The sequence below is a fragment of the Gobio gobio genome, assembly GCF_949357685.1.
Source record: "Gobio gobio genome assembly, chromosome: 21".
Taxonomy (NCBI): Eukaryota; Metazoa; Chordata; class Actinopteri; order Cypriniformes; family Gobionidae; genus Gobio; species Gobio gobio.
In genome coordinates, this window is record NC_137117.1 from 2,370,323 (window position 1) to 2,391,739 (window position 21,417).

The 21,417-nt window shown below is 40.7% G+C and overlaps 1 protein-coding gene across 4 annotated transcripts in view; it reads left to right on the plus strand.

Annotated features, from left to right (window-relative positions):
• Positions 1-21,417, plus strand: part of LOC307117640 (AP-1 complex subunit sigma-2) — a 70,416-nt gene that overhangs the window by 29,485 nt on the left and 19,514 nt on the right. For 2 of the 4 annotated variants that reach the window (XM_079802613.1, XM_079802612.1), the window contains exons 4-5: positions 2,724-2,861; positions 13,639-13,721. In XM_079802613.1, the coding sequence (XP_079658739.1) occupies positions 2,724-2,861; positions 13,639-13,686 (186 nt within the window). In that variant the 3' untranslated portion in view covers positions 13,687-13,721. The remainder of the gene's footprint in view (positions 1-2,723; positions 2,862-13,638; positions 13,722-21,417) is intronic. The other 2 variants (XM_079802611.1, XM_079802614.1) reach the window with 1 other exon arrangement.

A 21,417-nucleotide genomic window follows, 5' to 3' on the forward strand; every position in this document is an offset into this window, starting at 1 on the left:
ACTAAAGACGTTGTTACAAAGTCCGTCTCACTACAGCGGTTCTACAATAACTTTATGAAGCTACGAGAATAGTTTTTGTGCGCAAAAATAACCTAAATAACGACTTTATTCAACAAGTTTCTGTCTTCCGCCTGGGCATTTGACGTGAACACGCACCACGACGCATGCTTGAGAATATGACGTCGAGCACAGTTCGGGCATCGAGGAAATGCACACTTTAGTCCCATTTCGAGCACTACTCCAAGACCTAAAGCACGATCAATGTAGAATTCAACAGCTTAGATATGGCGTGTCTTCCTCTGCTTGTAAACAAAGCTCCTCGTTTCCGGGTCATGTGTCGGAACGCCGGCTCTATGTGATATTCTCGCGCATGCGTCATGACGGTGCTTCGTGAGTTCACGTCAAAGGCCCAGGCGGAAGACAAGAACTTGTTGAATAAAGTCGTTATTTAGATTTAGTTTTTTGTGCACAAAAACTATTCTCGTCGCTTCATAAAAATATTGTAGACCCACTGTAGTGAGATGGACTTTGTAACGACGTCTTGAGAGTGCAAATTTTGTTGCTGCCAATGGAGGCCTTTCTGAGCCATCGGACTTCAACTAAAATATCTTCATTTGTGTTCCGAAGATGAACGGAGGTCTTACGGGTGTCCAACGACATGAGGGTAAGTAATTAATGACAGAATTTACATTTTTGGGTGAACTTACCCTTTAATGGTGACATTGCGGCGCCGGAGCGATCACGATTGCTCTTGAACTCGTCTCATAAAAAGACCGAAACTCAGCCTCACAGACATGAGAAATATGTGTGTAGAAAGATTGAAATGTCCACTTTTAAACAAAACAATTCGAAACGAAAAGAAATAGTCAAGCAATGCGCACTGTTCACTAGTGGCACTCGCATAATTGCAATGTGAAACCAAACTAAAACTAACCAAATGTATAAAATATCAGGGTTCCCACTCGTCCTTGAAAACCTGGAAAACTGATGACAACTTTTCCAGTCCTGGAAAACACATGAAAAATTAGAGAAAATGTCAAATGTCCTGGAAAATCTTGTTGTTGTCTGGGAAAATTCTTTTAAAACAAGTTATTTCTTTAGCCGAGTATAAAGAGTTTATCGCTGGCCCCAACAATTAGCGCTAGTTGCAGAAAGCACATGTTCAGGAATGCGGAGTTTGATGTGTGTGAGTAGTAGTTTTGAATAATGATGATGTTTAGTCTTGCTAATGCTATAACTGCTCAAATGTATGCAGTGAATGTTAACTCGTAAGCTGCTACCTAATCACATAATTTTGATATAAAGTCACATTTGGATAGCCTGGCGTGGCCATACTCAATTCTAGTCAGAATATGAGTCTGGTACCGCTCCATTGAGCTTTGATTATGGGGCGTGTTTCAACCGAGCCAGGAAAGACCTCAATTGGATAGACCCACAACCAATCAGAGCAACGGAGCGACGCGTAACGTTAGTTGTCAAATGTCAACAGAACTCAACTGCACTGTGTTGCCAAGTCCGTGTTTTTCTCCATGTCCGCGGGTTGAAGCGACCCCAATTATGTGATTATATAAACCCAGGAATGCGAATTTTAGCAGGCAACCTTGCCAAAATAACATATTTTGCCAACCAAACGCCATTTTTTTCCGGAGAACCCCCCGGGAAGTTATTGTTTTGGGCTATAGTTTTGAGTAGCAATTGTGCGCGACATTGCAAAAACACTTGGAAACCCTGTCTGCACGCACGCTGGATTAAGTAACGTTACAAGAAAAACATGAGTGTAAACGATCTTTGCCAGTAATAAAAGAATTTAAGGATACACAGAGTACTTACCAACACGATCATCGTTTCTGAGAGAAATAGTGAAGGTGAACGCATATACGAACAAGTTCTCCGTTTAGGATTAGAGCAAATTCAACCCAAGAGCCTTCGATGACGTAGATGATTACGTTACTGTTGATCATATGTCCATCATCGTCTAAAGCCCGCCCTGACAATTTCATTGGTCCGAACAGTTTCTGTTCGGGCATAATTACTCCTCTATGGAGCGAGTCCAGACCGAATTGCCCGAGCAAACATTTTTGTGGGCGGGGCTAAATTCGGCTGGCATCCAGGCTAACATTTGGGTGTTATAAAGTCAGAATTGCAAGATATAGTCAGAATTGCGTGATATAAACCCGCAATTCTGACCTTTTCTTCACAATTGACTTTTTTGTGCAGTTGCGAGTTTATATCTTGCAATTCTGACTTCTTTTCTCAGAATTGTGAGATCTAAACTGAGTTATAAAGTCCAATTTTCACGTTTATACCACAAATATGTTAACTCGTAATAGCGAGAAAGTCAGAATAGCGAGATAAAAAGTCACAATTACCTTTTCTTTCTATTCTGTGGTGTAAACAAGCTTCCATAGTCATAATGTATGATTAAGAGCTCATATTGAAAAATGCTGGATTGTTAAGTAATGGCAATAAACTGTACGGCTTTTAAAGACTTAGAAAGCAATATTTGGCATGATCCTTGTCTTTTATTCCCGCCGTAGTAAAATTGAAAAAGTTCTGGAAAATGGTTGCTGAAAAAGAGTGGGAACCCTGAATATGAACTTTGGTTCGGACCTTGGTGTGGACTTTCAGGTGTGAAAACGCCCCAAGTCAAAATTGACGTAACTTGTTGCTTCCAAAAAAAAAAACCTTGACCCAATTACAGTGATTATTCCTCCCATACTCAGGTCTGCGAGCTGGATATCATCTTTAACTTCGAGAAGGCGTATTTCATCTTGGACGAGTTCCTGCTGGGAGGCGAAGCTCAGGAGACGTCGAAGAAGAACGTCCTGAAAGCCATCGAGCAGGCGGATCTCCTGCAGGAGGTGAGAAAAATCGCTCAGAAAGCTTTGCGGAGCAGTTCAATAATAATGTGTCTGTTGAGATTATTATTCTATGGTAGCTAGATATAAACCAGTACTGGGGTTTAATGGCGTCACAGCAAAGCCACGGGATCGTTTGTGTGTTTCCTAGTGTTTTTGGCCTGCACTCTGCAGTTCTGCCTCTCTCTCGCTCTCTCTCTTTGAATTGAAAGGTAGAAATCCCTCAGGAGCTACAGGTTCGCAGGGACTGCTCTCATGTGTGTATTACCCAGCATCCCCGGCGCTTGCAAAACAAAACGCTCCTTTGTTCGTTACAGTGTAGAGGAACTGAGCTTTTCACACACACTTCATCTTCATGGAGTCTCGCTCTAGAGTGCAGATGCACAGATGCTGGGCTTTCAGATTAAAGCTGAAGTGAGGTGTAAGGAAAATGCTTTCTCTTATCCATTTTAATGTGCACTATAAGTCTAATCTGAAGCAACATCGAAACCACCCAAAGCACTTTAACAATTGCTTTCGAACTGCATAGCAACACCCTGGCAACCATCCAAAATACTGTAGCATTGCATTGCAATGCACAGCCACTCAGAACAACCTTGGCAACACTTTGGCAACCATCCAGAGAATTATAGCAACCTCATACTGTGGCAACACATTAAAAACACTCAGAACACCATGGCAACCACACAGCAATGTCACAGTAACAACTCTAACAGTTGCCTAAGAACTGCATAGCAACACCCTGGCAACCATTCAGATCATTATAGCAACCACATACTGTAGCAACACATACGTAAAACACACTAACATGTTAAAAACACTCCAAACACCTTGGCAACTGTATAGCAATGCTACAGAACTCTAACAACTGCCTCAGAACTGCATAGCAACACCCTGACAACCATCCAGAGCATTATAGCAACCACATACTGTAGCAACACACTAAAAACATTTAGAACACATTGGCAACTGCATAGCAATGTCATAATAACCACACAGAGCACTGTAGTAGTCACCTCAGAACCACATAGCAACACCCTAGCAACCATTCAGAGCATTATAGCAACCACATACTGTAGCAACACATTACAAATACTCAAAACACCTTGGAAACCACTTAGCAACACCCTGGCAACCATCCAGAACATTATAGCAACACTCTAAAACACTCAGAATACCTTGGCAACTGCATAGCAATGTCACAGTAACCACTCAGAGCTTCTAATAATCGACTCAGAACCGTATAGCAACACCCCGGCAACCATCCAGAACATTATAGCAACCACATACTATAGCAACACACTAAAAACATTTTAGAACACCATGGCAACCACACAGAAATGTCATAGTAACCACTTAGAGCACTCTAACAGTTGCCTCAGAACTGCATAGCAACACCCTGGCAACCATCTAGAACATTATAGCAACCACATACTGTATCAACACGCTAAAACACTCAGAACACCTTGGAAACCACACAGCAATGTCACAGTAACCAATCAGAGCACTAGTAGTCACCTCAGAACCACATAGCAACACCCTAGCAACCATTCAGAGCATTATAGCAACCACATACTGTAGCAACACATTACAAACACTCAAAACACCTTGGAAACCACTTAGCAACACCCTGGCAACCATCCAGAACATTATAGCAACACTCTAAAACACTCAGAATACCTTGGCAACTGCATAGCAATGTCACAGTAACCAATCAGAGCACTAGTAGTCACCTCAGAACCGCATGGCAACACCCTAGCAACCAATCAGAGCCTTATAACAACCACATACTGTGGCAACACATTTAAAACACTCAGAACACCTTGGCAACCACACAGCAATGTCACAGTGACCACTCCGAGCACAGTTGCCTAAGAACTGCATAGCAACACCCTGGCAACCATCTAGAACATTACAGCAACCACATACTGTAGCAACACATACATAGAACACACTAACATGTTAAAAACACTCAAAACACCTTGGCAATGTCATAGTAACCAATCAGAGCACTCTAGTAGTCACCTCAGAACCGCATGGCAACACCCTGGCAACCATCCAGGGCTGTGTTTCCCAAAAGCATCGTAAGCCTAAGTAGATCATTAAACCATTGCCACCAATGGTCCTTACCATCAACTTAGTTCATGATGCTTTTGGGAAACGCAGGAGCCTCCGCTTGTGCTCACCCCCCTCCATCACGCAACACACACACACACACACACACACACACACACACACACACACACACACACACACACACACACACACACACACACACACACACACACACACACACACTAGGGTCGGAAATGATCAGGGCTTTGGGGAAAAATATCACCAAAATGAATAAAAATGGTTAAAAAAAAAAAGATATGGTGCAAAAAATGTCTTGGTATAAGTTCTTTATAAACAATATCACACGAGCAAAAGTGCAGTTTGAGAATATTTTGAATGAATCAGCCGTTTTGAATGAATCGTTTGACTGAATGATTCAATGACTCACTCGTTAAGACAATGATTTACTGCCCCCTACTGGCAGTTGTAGTATGATTTAATTTTAGCTGAGGGACGAAGTTCTGGTTAAAGGGATGGAATCAAGTACAAAATATGAGATAACATTGTAAATATAACAAAGTAATTGCAGTAGTATTGTCTTTTATTTTTCTGGGGGGGGGCGGAGTTTCAGAAAGGACACACTTCAGCTTTAATTAAGGTGCGCTGATGCCAGCCTGGCTGTGTTGACATTGTTACTCTTCTTCACGTGTTTGATGACTTTCTTCTCTCTCTTGCTTTCTGTACTCTTCCTCCTTTTGCCCGATCCAACTGTTTTGATTTTACAGAATCTAGATTTTCAGATACGTCTGCTTCCAGGTATGATTTATGTGTCATTGATTAGCTCCTGTAGCCGCCAGTCTCCCTGTAGCTCTAGTCAATAATCGGATCCCTGCGGAGCGCGACTTCATTCAACATGCCGTGAACTTCCAAAGCAAATCAATCTGATCTGGATGCAGGAAGTTGATGACATGCTGAATTTTTTCCTAGTGAGAAACTAGTTACTGTAGATTTAATTAAGTGAATCTCACTAAATAAGGTCACATTTCACCCTAAAATCAAAAGGGAAAAAAAATCGATTTCTTTCTTTTGAATTTGTTTTGAGGATGAATACATTCTTGACAGGTTTTGTGAGATTGATCCAGTTAGCTACTAATGAAACGTAGCAGTTTAGTTTCCTGTATATTGTCAGAAAACTCGTATTTCATCTCCCAGTGAAAATGCCCGATGGATGGATGGATGAATGATGTGATTGGATGTTACAGACTAGAGGAAATATAAACATTCAACTCAAGTTTGTGGAGCTTTGAGCCAAACAGAGCCATGGTTTATCATCTCTGACAGACTTGGTCCCGAGGGCCAAATTACAGGCAGATAAAGGAGAACAAAGACATGCCGTCCAAGCTTTAGCAGCAAGACATGACCTAAATGTGCAGTTTACCGACTGAGCACGAAAAGACGAGCAGCGCCAAAACATTTCGGCTAGCTTTGCATCGTTGTCATGGTTCAAGTATCCAAATTCGCATTTATGTAAGAAACAAATGTGCATGTACAAAATAAAAGCGTTATCAGAGAAAGCATGTGGTTTGAGCCTCAGGGGCTGCCGTAGTCTCGACTGGGGCTTGTCCTTTATCTGCTGATTTGAGATCAGATTTGTGTTTGATGTTTTAATGAGTTTGAGCTGCTGCTCTGTTTCAGCAGTTTGTGACATTTTAGTAGTTTTATGCAAAATCATCTATGTTTTGCATTTTCAAACATTAAAGGGTTAGTTCACCCAAAAATGTAAATTGTGTCATTAATTCCTCACCCTCATGTGGTTGGACACCCGTCAGACCTCCGTTCATCTTCAGACACAAATGAAGATATTTTAGTGTAAAGCTGATGCTGAGAAAGGCTTCAGATAGGCCTCCATTGGCATTCAGTACATTTACACTCTCAAGACCCATAAAAGGCACTAAAAACGTCAATACAATAATTTTACGATGCGACGACAATAGTTTTTGTGCGCAAAAAAAAATCAAAATAACACCTTTATCCAGCTTGTTCTTGTCTTCCGTGTGTGTCTCCACGACGCATGCGTGAGAATATGAGCAGATCCGGCGTTCGGGAATCCATGAAATGCTCACTTTAACCCCATTTTGAGAACTACACCGAGACCTAAAGCACGATCAATGTAGAATTCAACAGCTGAGATACGCGCGTCTTCCTCTGCTCGTAAACAAATCTCTTCTGGGTCATGTGTCCGAACGCCGGATCTGCTCATATTCTCACGCATGCGTCGTGGAGACACACACGGAAGACAAGAACAAGCTGGATAAAGGCGTTATTTAGATTTTTTTTGCGCACAAAAACTATTGTCGTCGCATCGTAAAATTATTGTATTGACGTTTTTAGTGCCTTTTATGGGTCTTGTGAGTGTAAATGTACTGACTGCCAATGGAGGCCTATCTGAAGCCTTTCTCAGCATCAGCTTTACACTAAAATATCTTCATTTGTGTCTGAAGATGAACGGAGGACTGACGGGTGTCCAACCACATGAGGGTGAGGAATTAATGACAGAATTTTCATTTTTGGGTGAACTAACCCTTTAAACTAGTCAAATTTACTAATTAATGGTGATTAGCCTCTTAAACTCCAAGGACCCTGATAAGTTAAAATTTTGAATGTCTGTGAAGGAGCCTCATGTATGGTACCATTTGAAAGCTTCGAGATGGTGGTCTAGTGGGTTTAATCACTACACTGGGATGCTGAAGGTTGCTGGTTCGATCCCAGCAGTCGACACCATAGCTATACATAATAAAGTCTAGATGGAGGTCGACATCCACACCTGGCGGCCATCTGGTCACAGTCAGCTCGCTCCCTTTTAGTGGTGCATGCACTTTTTAAATGACCATAACTTGCTAAATTTTCTACCGATTTTCAAACTGTTTGGTTTTTGTTATAAACATCAGAGATGTAGTTAGGACACTGCATGCTTATTAATAATTATTCATAAATTTTTTTCAAGACATCCAGAATTATAGCCACGTTTATAATGTTTGTAAGAAACCAAACCATTTGTAAATCAGACAAGATTTCAGCGAGATAAGCGTATTTGTGTTCGTGCAGATTACATCAGGTACCACAGAGTCCACCAGAACGCTTGCCTGTGACAAGATGGCCGCCGGTGATGACGTTAGAGACTAGGGCTGAACGATATATCGTTATCGTATCTATATCTAGATATGAACTTTCAAGATATTACTATCGAAAAAAGCTACGATGTAGACGATATAGATTTCCCCTCTCCGCGCTCGCCCTGCATACAACTCTGGCAGTCACAACAAACATCAGTTTTACGAGTGCACTTGAATGCTAAAGCCAGCGCGCGCGCGCACTACAGGGGCGCGGGAACTATATTGTGAGAGGGGGGGCGGCGTTTCCATGGTGACGCGTCATTGCTTGTCACGTGACACACCGCAGCAGCAACAGCGCTGAACGAATGATGATCTGCTTTTATATAATTTTTTCCTTTTTTATTCAGAATATTCACAAATGTGTTCGCTATGGCATGAAATATCTGATATTCCGATTGTCAAATACATGCGAGTGGAAGTATATTGTTGTTGAAACACCTTTTATAACGATGGCGTTAGTTGAGCTGTATGCGCGATGGGCGCCGCCGTGTTAGTTAGAGAATCGGATCTGTTGGATTTACAACCTCTATGTTTACAACACGTGAATTCATCCACTTCTCCCGAAATACTTAAAAGTAAGTGGCTGGTGAACTGGGAATAGAATACTTACACAAAGTTACTTACACAATGTGTATCTGATATTAATAAAACGTGTCGAATTATAATGGAAAGGATTATTATTACCTCTTCCATAGACATCAGTGTGTATTTTACAAACTCTAAATGTATTGTTTTTTTAGTACTTATGTGTTTGAAACCTAAAATAAACAGTATGTGGTTGAAAACACTGAAAAGTTGTGATGTATGACAGCTCTGAGCGCGCCTGTCTCTGGCTAAATTCAACATTTGATCATGTGATGCTCTTGATCATCCGCTCCAGGGACCAGCCTAGACTGATCACACCTGTGTGATCGTACATGCCAAAGGCTTAAAAACAATACATTTTCTGACACAAATTTTTGAAATATAGGCTTAAATCAAACACATTTTAATTCAGATTCTGGTTTTCACCAAACACGTAGTCATATCGTATTGTATCGATATAGAGATATCTGGCATAAAAATCGAGATATGAAATTTTGTCCATATCGTTCAGCCCTATTAGAGACTCCGCCGTAAGACATCTAGCCTTTATTATGAATATCTATGATCGACACCACCAGTGTGTCCTTGAGCAAGGCCATGTTGCTCCAAAGCGATTGTCCCTGTAATAAGTTGGATAAAAGCGTCTACCAAATGCATAAATGTAAAAGGAAATAAATGTAGAGTCTCTACTTTCTGGAGATATGCGTCACTTTGCCATTTGTTTTTCTCAAGTAGTGTTTCCGAGAGGCCAGGAGGTAGATAGGAAGGCTCAGTACAACGAAGGGGGTAGTTTCTCAAATGCCAGGTGTGATTTATTTACAGTGTTTCAAAAAGTGTGCAAGCCACTTGAAGTACAAAAAAACAAACAAATATAACATTTATTTAACTTATACTTGAGCTAAAAACAATAGCAAAATAATGGCAGCAGCAAAATTTGGCACTAAACAATGCCTAGTGGCATATCAATCAGAACAAACTTCATGTCTCACCTCTTTGCGCAGTATTTAGAAAAGAGGCGCTTTTTGATTGTTTGGTTATAAATTCATTTTTGAAAGTGTATAACTCAGGCCCTGTGTGCTCTAGCACCCTGCAGACTCTCCCATACCCACATACACTGGTCTCTGAATACACCATTTGGTGTAATTTCACAGGAAACCCTTTGAAGTTACATAAACCACTGCTGAAAGTGAGAAACATGCAAGTATATGTTGTCTGACCTGTAATAAACCCCCCCAAAAAAGGCACTTTTTGATTTGTTTCGTTATAAATTCATTTTTGAAAGTGTGTATCTCGGTGTGCTCTAGCACCCTGCGGAGAGTTTTGGCTGTTTCCAGCATATGTCAGCAAACACTGGAAACATAATTTTGTGTCACTGGGATATTGCATTTTTTTTTACCACTGTGTTATGGGGAGACTTGTGTATTGGAGAGATTTGGGTACACTCTAAAAGAATTGGTGCTTTATGGCACTAAAAGTAGTTCTTGGCTCGTAATCATAGGGGAACCACCTTTGGTGCTATATAGCACCAGTGTTGCCACAGTTCCTTTGAAAAAGTAATCTGATTACTGATTACTCCTTCAAAAAGTAACTTAGTTACTTTACAGATTACTTGATTTTAAAAGTAACTAAGTTAGATTACAAGTTACTTTATTAGTTACATTCAGCAGCTGCCGACAACACCCCTGCCGCCTCAACATAAAAATGACGACCGTTTTTGCCAACACTCGCTTTATTGGAAGTGCATTTTTAATAGTAACGTCAACAGTGCATCTCCTGACATTTTAAGTTGAAATTAAAAAGTATTTCCTGAAAAAAACAACAACATTTTAATAAAAGATTTAATAAAAACTTTCTTGACTTCACTTAACATAAATACTCTCCCCGAGATGCAAGAAAAAAGCAAAAATATAATTGTTTACTAAGGAAAACGACAAAAATATTAATGCACAGTGACTTGGATAAATTACTTTAATCTGATTACTGGTTTGGAAATAGTAACGCATTAGATTACGTGTTACTGGAAAAAGTAGTCAGATTAGAGTAACGCGTTACTGGCATCACTATATAGCACCATATCTTAACATGTTCTGTATATGGTAGCAGTGCTATATAGCACCATATCTTAACATGTTCTGTATATGGTAGCAGTGCTATATAGCACCATATCTTAACATGTTCTGTATATGGTAGCAGTGCTATATAGCACCATATCTTAACATGTTCTGTATATGGTAGCGGTGTTATATAGCACCATATCTTAACATGTTCTGTATATGGTAGCGCTGCTATATAGCACCATATCTTAACATGTTCTGTATATGGTAGCGCTGCTATATAGCACCATATCTTAACATGTTCTGTATATGGTAGCGCTGCTATATAGCACTATATCTTAACATGTTCTGTATATGGTAGCAGTGCTATATAGCACCATATCTTAACATGTTCTGTATATGGTAGCGCTGCTATATAGCACTATATCTTAACATGTTCTGTATATGGTAGCGGTGTTATATAGCACCATATCTTAACATGTTCTGTATATGGTAGCAGTGCTATATAGCACCATATCTTAACATGTTCTGTATATGGTAGCGGTGTTATATAGCACCATATCTTAACATGTTCTGTATATGGTAGCGGTGCTATATAGCACCATATCTTAACAGGTTCTGTATATGGTAGCGCTTGCTATATAGCACCATATCTTAACAGGTTCTGTATATGGTAGCGCTGCTATATAGCACCATATCTTAACATGTTCTGTATATGGTAGCGGTGTTATATAGCACCATATCTTAACATGTTCTGTATATGGTAGCAGGCTATATAGCACCATATCTTAACATGTTCTGTATATGGTAGCGCTGCTATATAGCACCATATCTTAACATGTTCTGTATATGGTAGCGGTGTTATATAGCACCATTATCTTAACATGTTCTGTATATGGTAGCGGTGCTATATAGCACCATATCTTAACATGTTCTGTATATGGTAGCAGGCTATATAGCACTATATCTTAACATGTTCTGTATATGGTAGCGCTGCTATATAGCACTATATTTAACATGTTCTGTATATGGTAGCAGTGCTATATAGCACCATATCTTAACATGTTCTGTATATGGTAGCGGTGCTATATAGCACCATATCTTAACATGTTCTGTATATGGTAGCAGTGCTATATAGCACCATATCTTAACATGTTCTGTATATGGTAGCAGTGCTATATAGCACCATATCTTAACATGTTCTGTTGGTAGCAGTGCTATATAGCACCATATCTTAACATGTTCTGTATATGGTAGCAGTGCTATATAGCACCATATCTTAACATGTTCTGTATATGGTAGCGGTGCTATATAGCACCATATCTTAACATGTTCTGTATATGGTAGTGGTGCTATATAGCACCATATCTTAACTTGTTCTGTATGAGGTTATTTAGGAATATGGTGTGGCCCCTTTAAGAGCTGCACGCTCCCTGTTGAATGAGCTTGGAAACACCACAGCGGCGGAGCTCATGCTAAATGGCACACTACCACTATTACTGTGTAACTTTTTATATGTTATGTTGACTATTTTATGTTGATAATGAACTGACTGCGATGTCATGTTTGCAATGCTGGAATATGTTGTGTGTGTGTACGCGCGTAAGGCGCCCGCGCGAACGAGCAGAGGAAACATAAAATACTCCATCATTTTGGTCATACAGATAATAAGAGTAGGACATCGTTCAAAATTGCAAAGTGTTTAGTTACATTGTGCTTTTGTAAAATAAAGAAAACAAGATGTGCTTTCTATCGTCTGGGTTTCCTTTCCGTGAGCTTGTTCGAGGATCGCCGCGCCTCACGATAATGAACCAAACTCAGCAGCTCCGTCGCAGTTTTTTTTTTTTTCTTTCTTTTTGTTAATCTGTTAATTATTTAAGTCAAATATATTCCGTGTATTCCGACCCAGGGTTTGAAAACCACTGCTATACAGCACTTAAAGTGGTTCGCCTATGATTACGAATTTAGGTGCTGTATAGCACCATTTCTTTAGTGTAGGTGAAACAGAGGTAATGTAAAAAAGGTAATGTTCCTTTAGATCCATTTGTATAAATCTTGCATACATCATGATACAGACCAAAAAAAAATCAGTGTTTGCTGCCATCTAGTGTTTACAGCCCAAATGGTCTGCAGGGTGCTAGAGCACAGGGCCTGAGATATGCACTTTCAACAATGAATCTAGCGCCTCTTTTTTGGGTGGGGGTTATTACAGCTCGACAACATATATATGTTTATCACTTTTAGCAGTGTTTTGTGTAACTTCAAAGGGTTTCCTGTAAAATGACACCAGTATTGTGTATTTAGAGACCAGTGTATGTGGGTATGGGAAGTTTTTCAATTTGGGCCGGCCAAATCCAGGCGGAAATCCCCAAAAATTGTCCCAGAGCTATAGGAGGTTTAATGCATGTCGTGTTTTAAGCCAGTTTTTCCCCCTCTAAAATGTTTTTTACTTACAAATATTATGCGATTTTACGATCTGTTGCATTAAAAATATGCTTTTGAGGTTAGGTAATGTTTATATTTGTGGGTGAGTTATACAGGCTAGGGAAATGGTCAGTTGTTGGGCTTTCAAGTCACTGGAAATGTGAGAAATGGTTACCAATCAGCCTGGAAATCACACTTTCCCATGATACTATGAATTTAAGCCCTGAATGGTATTTTATTTCTTCACTCTGTTAATTCCTCGGGCTGCTAGTTGTTAGCCAAGGGATAATCGGTTGTAATTTTTTAATGCAGCTTATGTTGTTTTGACTGGATCGTCTTTCTGAACCACCACATTTACCTTCAGTCTGCGGTTCAGGCGCTCATTCACAATCCTAATCCAATCCCAAGAGTTCCTGCCCTTCTGTGAAACGGATTTGGCGTCATTTCGTAGAATCGGGCTGTTTGATTGGCTGGTGTTTCTGTCCGTAGAGCCAGACTGAAGACTGGGGAGGTTTGGCCAATGAGGAGATCTTATAAGGGGCCGGAGCCCCGCCCACCCTGTCAGCCTATTGGTAAATGGTGTGATTTTTGCCTGAGCTGATTGGGCATGATGAAGCTCTCGCTCGCTCTGATTGGAGGAGACGTGGTGACGTGATGAGGAGGGTATTCATGGCATTCTGCTGATCGAAGCCATACATTTAAAAACTGCAGCTTTTTCCGTCAAAGAAAAGATTTGAAAGCATATCCCAATCTGGCATACTATATAAAACGAATAATATGCAAATGAGATGGTCTTAAAGGGCCAGTGGTGGTAATTTGTGTCACGCCTTCGGTTATTGGTTTGCATTTTAATCATCATAATGGCATATTCAGCAAATGTCCGAACACTTTCTGTGAATGCATGACGTGTTGCATTTAAAGACACGCACCCCGCCTCCACAATCAGACGCTCTGGATGTGTGTGTGTGTGTGTGTGTGTCGGCCTCTGACATGATGCCTGATGGGAACTAACTCGCATTGGATGGCAACACATGTTTTAACTGCATTTTTATGCTCTCCATAAATTGTGCCTGCATAAAGATGTGCATTACTCCCTCAGCTCGGGACGGGCGTCTCGGCGGGGAGGGAATGTGTGTGTGTGTGTGTGTGTGTGTGTGTGTGTGGTGTGTGTGAGGGATGAGAGATGAGTGCGTCCCTTTTCATTTTTGGGCTTCAGCGCTGCATTAATATCCTCTGCATCAGAATAAATCACATTATGCGGCGAGGGGTTTGTGTTGTATGATGTGATCTATCTATCTATCTCTCTATCTCTCTCTCTATCTCTCTCCCTCTCTCTCTCTCTCTCTCTCTCTCTCTCTCTCTCTCTCTCTCTCTCTCTCTCTCTCTCTCTCTCTCTCTCTCTCTCTCTCTCTCTCCTCTCCCTCTCCCTCTCCCTCTCCCTCTCCTCTCTCTCTCTCTCTCTCTCTCTCTCTCTCTCTCTCTCTCTCTCTCTCTCTCTCTCTCTCTCTCTCACTCTCATCTCTCTCTCTCTCTCTCTCTCTCTCTCTCCTCTCTCTCTCTCTCTCTCTCTCTCTCTCTCTCTCTCTCTGTCTCTCTCTCTCTCTCTCTCCTCTCTCTCTCTCTCTCTCTCTCTCTCTCATCTCTCTCTCTCTCTCTCTGTCTCTCTCTCTCTCTGTCTCTCTCTCTCTCTCTCTCTCTCTCTCTCTCTCCGCCTGTCTCTCTGTCTTGCTCTCTGCCTTTGCCTTTAATTTATAAGTTGGGCCACTTCTGTTTAGATTAAATGTATTTTACTACCTGTATATGGAGAGATATACACCATACAATTAAATTATTTATTTCTGTTAATTACATTTAGTTTTTTCAATTATAATACAATATTTCTTTCAGGAATGTCCTGGGGTTACTTTTATCAGGTGGATAGCTGACAAAACAACAAAAATATTAATATTATCTATCTATCTATCATCCATCCATCCATCCATCCATCCATCCATCCATCCATCCATCCATCATCCATCCACCCATCCAATTCCCATCCAAATCCATCTCTATCCATCTCTATCCATCTCAATCCTATCCACCCATCCCAATCCATCCCAATCCATCTCTATCCATCTCTATCCATCTCTATCCATCCACCCATCCACCCATCCAATCCATCCCAATCCATCTCTATCCATCTCTATCCATCCACCCATCCACCCATCCCAATCCATTCCCAATCCATCTCTATCCATCCACCCATCCACCCATCCCAATCCATCCCAATCCATCTCTAATCCATCTCTATCCATCCACCCATCCACCCATCCCAATCCATCCCAATCCATCTCTATCCATCTCTATCCATCCACCCATCCACCCATCCCAATCCATCCCAATCCATCTCTATCCATCTCTATCCATCTCTATCCATCCACCCATCCCATTCCCATCCCTATCCCATTCCCATCCCTATCCATCCTATCCATCCCTATCCATCTCTATCCATCCAATCCTATCCATCCAATCATATCCATCCATCCATCCATCCATCCATCCTTCATCCACCCATCCCAATCCATCCCAATCCATCTCTATCCATCTCTATCCATCTCTATCCATCCACCCATCCACCCATCCCAATCCATCCCAATCCATCTCTATCCATCTCTATCCATCCACCCATCCACCCATCCCAATCCATCTCTATCCATCTCTATCCATCTCTATCTATCCATCCATCCATCCATCCATCCCATTCCCATCCCTATCCCATTCCCATCCAAATCCATCCCTATCCATCTCTATCCATCTCTATCCATCCATCCATCCCTATCCATCCCTATCCATCCCTATCCATTTCTATCCATCTCTATCCATCCAATCCTATCCATCCGATCATATCCATCCATCCATCCATCCATCCACCCATCCACCCATCCCATTCCCATCCAAATCCATCCCTATCCATCTCTATCCATCCATCCATCCCTATCCATCTCTATCCATCCAATCCATCCAATCCTATCCAGTCCGCCCATCCCATTCCCATCCATCCAATCATATCCATCCATCCATCCATCCCTATCCATCTCTATCCATCCATCCATCCATCCATCCCTATCCATCTCTATCCATCCATCCATCCCTATTCATCTCTATCCATCTATCCATCCATCCATCCCTATTCATCTCTATCCATCCATCCATCCCTATCCATCCCTATCCATCCCTATCCATCTCTATCCATCCATCCATCCCTATCCATCTCTATCCATCTCTATCCATCTCTATCCATCCATCCCTATCCATCTCTATCCATCCAATCCATCCAATCCTATCCATCCAATCCTATCCATCCATCCATCCATCCATCCATCCCTATCCATCTCTATCCATCTCTATCCATCTCTATCCATCTCTATCCATCCATCCCTATCCATCTCTATCCATCCTATCCATCCAATCATATCCATCCATCCATCCATCCATCCATCCATCCATCCATCCCTATCCATCTCTATCCATCCATATCCATCTCTATCCATCCATCCATCCATCCATCCCTATCCATCTCTATCCATCCAATCCATCCAATCCTATCCAGTCCGCCCATCCCATTCCCATCCATCCAATCATATCCATCCATCCATCCATCCCTATCCATCTCTATCCATCCATCCATCCCTATCCATCTCTATCCATCCATCCATCCATCCATCCCTATCCATCTCTATCCATCCATCCATCCATCCCTATCCATCTCTATCCATCCATCCATCCCTATCCATCTCTATCCATCTCTATCCATCTCTATCCATCCATCCATCCATCCCTATCCATCTCTATCCATCCAATCCATCCAATCCTATCCATCCAATCATATCCATCCATCCATCCATCCATCCCTATCCATCTCTATCCATCCATATCCATCTCTATCCATCCATCCATCCCTATCCATCTCTATCCATCCATCCAATCCATCCAATCCTATCCATCCAATCCTATCCATCCAATCATATCCATCCCTATCCATCCCTATCCATCTCTATCCATCCATATCCATCTCTATCCATCCATCCATCCCTATCCATCTCTATCCATCCAATCCATCCAATCCTATCCAGTCCACCCATCCCATTCCCATCCATCCAATCATATCCATCCATCCCTATCCATCTCTATCCATCCATCCATCCCTATCCATCTCTATCCATCCATCCATCCCTATCCATCTCTATCCATCTCTATCCATCTCTATCCATCCATCCATCCCTATCCATCTCTATCCATCCATCCATCCCTATCCATCTCTATCCATCCATCCATCCCTATCCATCTCTATCCATCCATCCATCCCTATCCATCTCTATCCATCCATCCATCCCTATCCATCTCTATCCATCCATTCATCCCTATCCATCTCTATCCATCCATCCATCCCTATCCATCTCTATCCATCCATCCATCCCTATCCATCGCTATCCATCCAATCCTATCCAGTCCGCCCATCCCATTCCCATCCATCCAATCATATCCATCCATCCATCCCTATCCATCCCTATCCATCTCTATCCATCCATCCATCCATCGCTATTCATCCAATCCATCCAATCCTATCCCGTCCGCCCGTCCCATTCCCATCCATCCAATCATATCTATCCATCCATCCATCCAATCCTGTCCGTCCGTCCGTCCGCCCATCCATCCATCCAGTCCTATCTATCCATCCATCCATCCAATCCTGTCCATCCACCCATCCCATTTCCACCCATCCCTATCCATCCATCCCTATCCATCCATCCATCCATCCTGTCCGTCCGCCCATCCCATTCCATCCATCCCTATCCATCCATCCTTCCAATTCCATCCACCCATCCATCCATCCATCCTTCCCGTCCTGTCCCGTCCCCAAGGCCGATCACATGGGTGTGACTATTGTAAGTCAAAGTTATAGCGTCACCAAGTGTCACTTTCATAATGCTTTGAAACCACCCTCTTATTGTTACCCGATTTGCTTCAAACTTCATCAGTATAATGTATATTAGTGTTGTAGTCAAGACCACCTAAACCGAGACCAAGACAAGACCAAGACTTTGAAGGGCCGAGACCGAGTCAAGACCAAGACCAGTGCAAATCCCCACATTGCATGACACACTTCTGATAAAATGTGGAATATGCATACGATTGGCACTTCTCTCGTGTGTGTGGGTGTGTAAGAGAGAAGTTTTGATAAAATAATCAACAGGCATTGCTGATTTGTGGGAATTTATCTTTTTCTTCTATAAGCAAATAAATGCGAATAAACACTTAAGAGCTGAAAGGAACTTAACCATTTATTCAGAACTCCTTTTCAATGGTTCGCCATCCACCTAACACGATGCAGGCATTTTGGCCAAAAAAATTACAAAAATTGTAATTGGGAGAACCTCAAACATTGATGACATTATATGCCAGACCTGAGGACAAGGACCACCAAGGACAAAACATAAAGCTGTAGTTAATGAGAAAAATAAAATTCAATCTGATCAATGGGAAAAGTGGGTAACACTTTACAATACGGGTGCACTAGTATGCATTAATTCATCCTTAATTAATGCACAGATAATCATGAGTTAATGTATTACTAATGGTGAACTAACCCATTTATTAATGATCACTGCATCAGCAACTAATGAAGATTCTACATGATTAATAGATTAAGTCACCTGCCTTGTACTCCAAGAACCTAAAAATTCAGGGAGAAACTGGTTAGATATCTGCTGGTATGAACAATAATCACATTAAAAGAGCAATCTTAAAAATAAAATGACTGCAAATGTATCAAAATTGAATAAAATTGTTAAATCATATCACATATAAAACACACAACAGATGGGGATGGGTGACAAATCAATATCACGATGTATCCTATAGATGATATAAAGTAAAGAAATATAGTGTACATTGATATAATTTAATAACACTTGTATTTAAAGTATTTAAAATTAGACACGAGTCAAGCTTTTGGTCTGAAGTTTTTTGTCTAATCATCACAGTAATGATGTTAACAAATAATTTCGTGATATGCTCTCAGTTGTGGTCTTGAAATTAAATCCCGAGTCCTCTGAGTCCGAGACCGAGTAAAAATGCGGTCGATTCCGAGACGAGTCCAAGACCTTTAAAAAGTGACCGATCTCGAGTACTACAACACTAATGGATATGTATCTCACTTTTTGGGGTGAAATGTGTCCTGGATAGTGTTAATTGTCTGCTATTTTTTTATTTAGTCTCATGTGTCAAATGCACTTTTTAGTTTTTATCGTATTTAGTCAACCTTGTCCTGTTTTTGTTTACTCACGTTTTAGTCGACTAAATGTCTGGGCGTTTCAGTCTAGATTTAGTCATTGAAATCGTTCATTTGAGAAACTTATTTGTACAATCATATTTGACCTAATCTAGATTTATTATAGGCTGTTTATCATATATCTACATTATGAAGACTGGTAAAACAAGAAACTTCTCTCCAAAATGAAAAAAAGGTGAAATTCATAATAATAATTCCAAATCACATGAATGTATTTCTATGAACACAACAGCAAATTCATCAACTATAATCACTAATGTAGTGGAGATTCATGTTTGTGTTTATTACAGTTGATCTGTGAGGAGGCTTGAGGGCAGGTTTAGTGGCCGTAAACACAGGCTCGTGAAGGAACACACACCGACTGAATGCTTTTATTGAAGCAGAATTGAGATGGCTGACCTCCAGCTAGAGAGAGTGGTTGCCAGATTGCAAATATTGAGTAAAACACGGAGCAGAAAATAGAATTTTAACAGAAAAGCTGGATTTTAAACCTTCCGGCAACCGACTCCTTTTTTTCCCCAACAAAAGTATAGATTTTGGTTAAGTTTTAATTTTTTAATTACATTTTAGTTGTGTCGTTTTTCGTCAGTGATATTGTATGTTGATATAGTCAACCATTACGTTTTTTTCGTAATCGTTTTCGTTGACGAAATGTATAAAAAATTATCACGATTTTAATGGTTAAATACTGTAAAAATGCTACGGTTAAAAAACATTAACAGAGAGTTTCCGTACTATATACGTTGAATAATTGACAGTAGGTGCGTTTACATGGAGCACTGTAATCGGTTTAAAAGTCCAATCCGAATAAAAATACTCCATATAAACACCTCAATCGGAATAAAAATGGCCAAACCGAATGAAATTGTAATCGGTTTGAGAGGGGTGGGATAAACCTTTTCATGAACCGATCAAACGAAAAATTCCACCATGTAAACGATCTGATCCGATTACTTTGAGTGCACGTCTTTCTGTGACGTGATATAGAGCGCGCGCCTCCTCAACTGAAGAGCGCGCAGAACCAACACAGAACTATGGATCCACGATACGTAACAAATCTGAGGCGGCAGACAAACTGTGTGCGCATGTCACAAAAGGATTCCTACTGAAAGTCAGCACATATAAACACCAGATCGGTTTAGATAACGTCTCATGTAAACAGTCCACCCAATCTTTTAATCGGAATGACAAAAAAGTGCGCATGTAAACGTGGCTAGTGTTAATTTCGTTGACGAATGATTTTCGTCATAATTTTCGTCAACGACCTTTTTTCACTGACGAAAACGAGACGATAACTAAATAAAAACTAGTGTTGGATGACAAAAACTATGACGGAAACCTACTGTCATTTTCGTCAAAAAATAAAATCGAGATGTAAATGTTAGTGAGGGTGGATTAGGGCAGAGATGGGGTCAGAACTGATGTCCTGTGTAAAATATGCGCACATTTGATCTGAACTGATCTAACCTCTGGAAAACACGGCTCACACACCCCCAATCCAGCTCCAGAGCGGCTCAATCAATCAATAACACACATTTATGACACGCAATTGATTATGAACTAATGCTGGTGAATAATGACAATGTTTACTTTACGATGTTTATATAGTAATGTGTTTTAGACGATTGTAACAATATGATCTCCCTCATCTGAACTTAAATGAGCTCCTGCAACTGCAAATGGCGCAGACATTTCAAAATAAGAGTCAATGTGTGATTCGAGGTTGTTTATAATTAAAAGTCACGCATTATATATTAGTTTTTGCTTACATAATAAACTGTATTTAATTCCCATTTAATTCATAGTCAAGAGGAAAGACCAGTATTTGACACATATTCAATAAAGTATCAGGGTTATATTAGTTCACTAAAACCATAAAAAAAAAACTTAATTACTTGAAATTAAAAAAACAAACTTATTTGAAGCTTTAGCTTAAC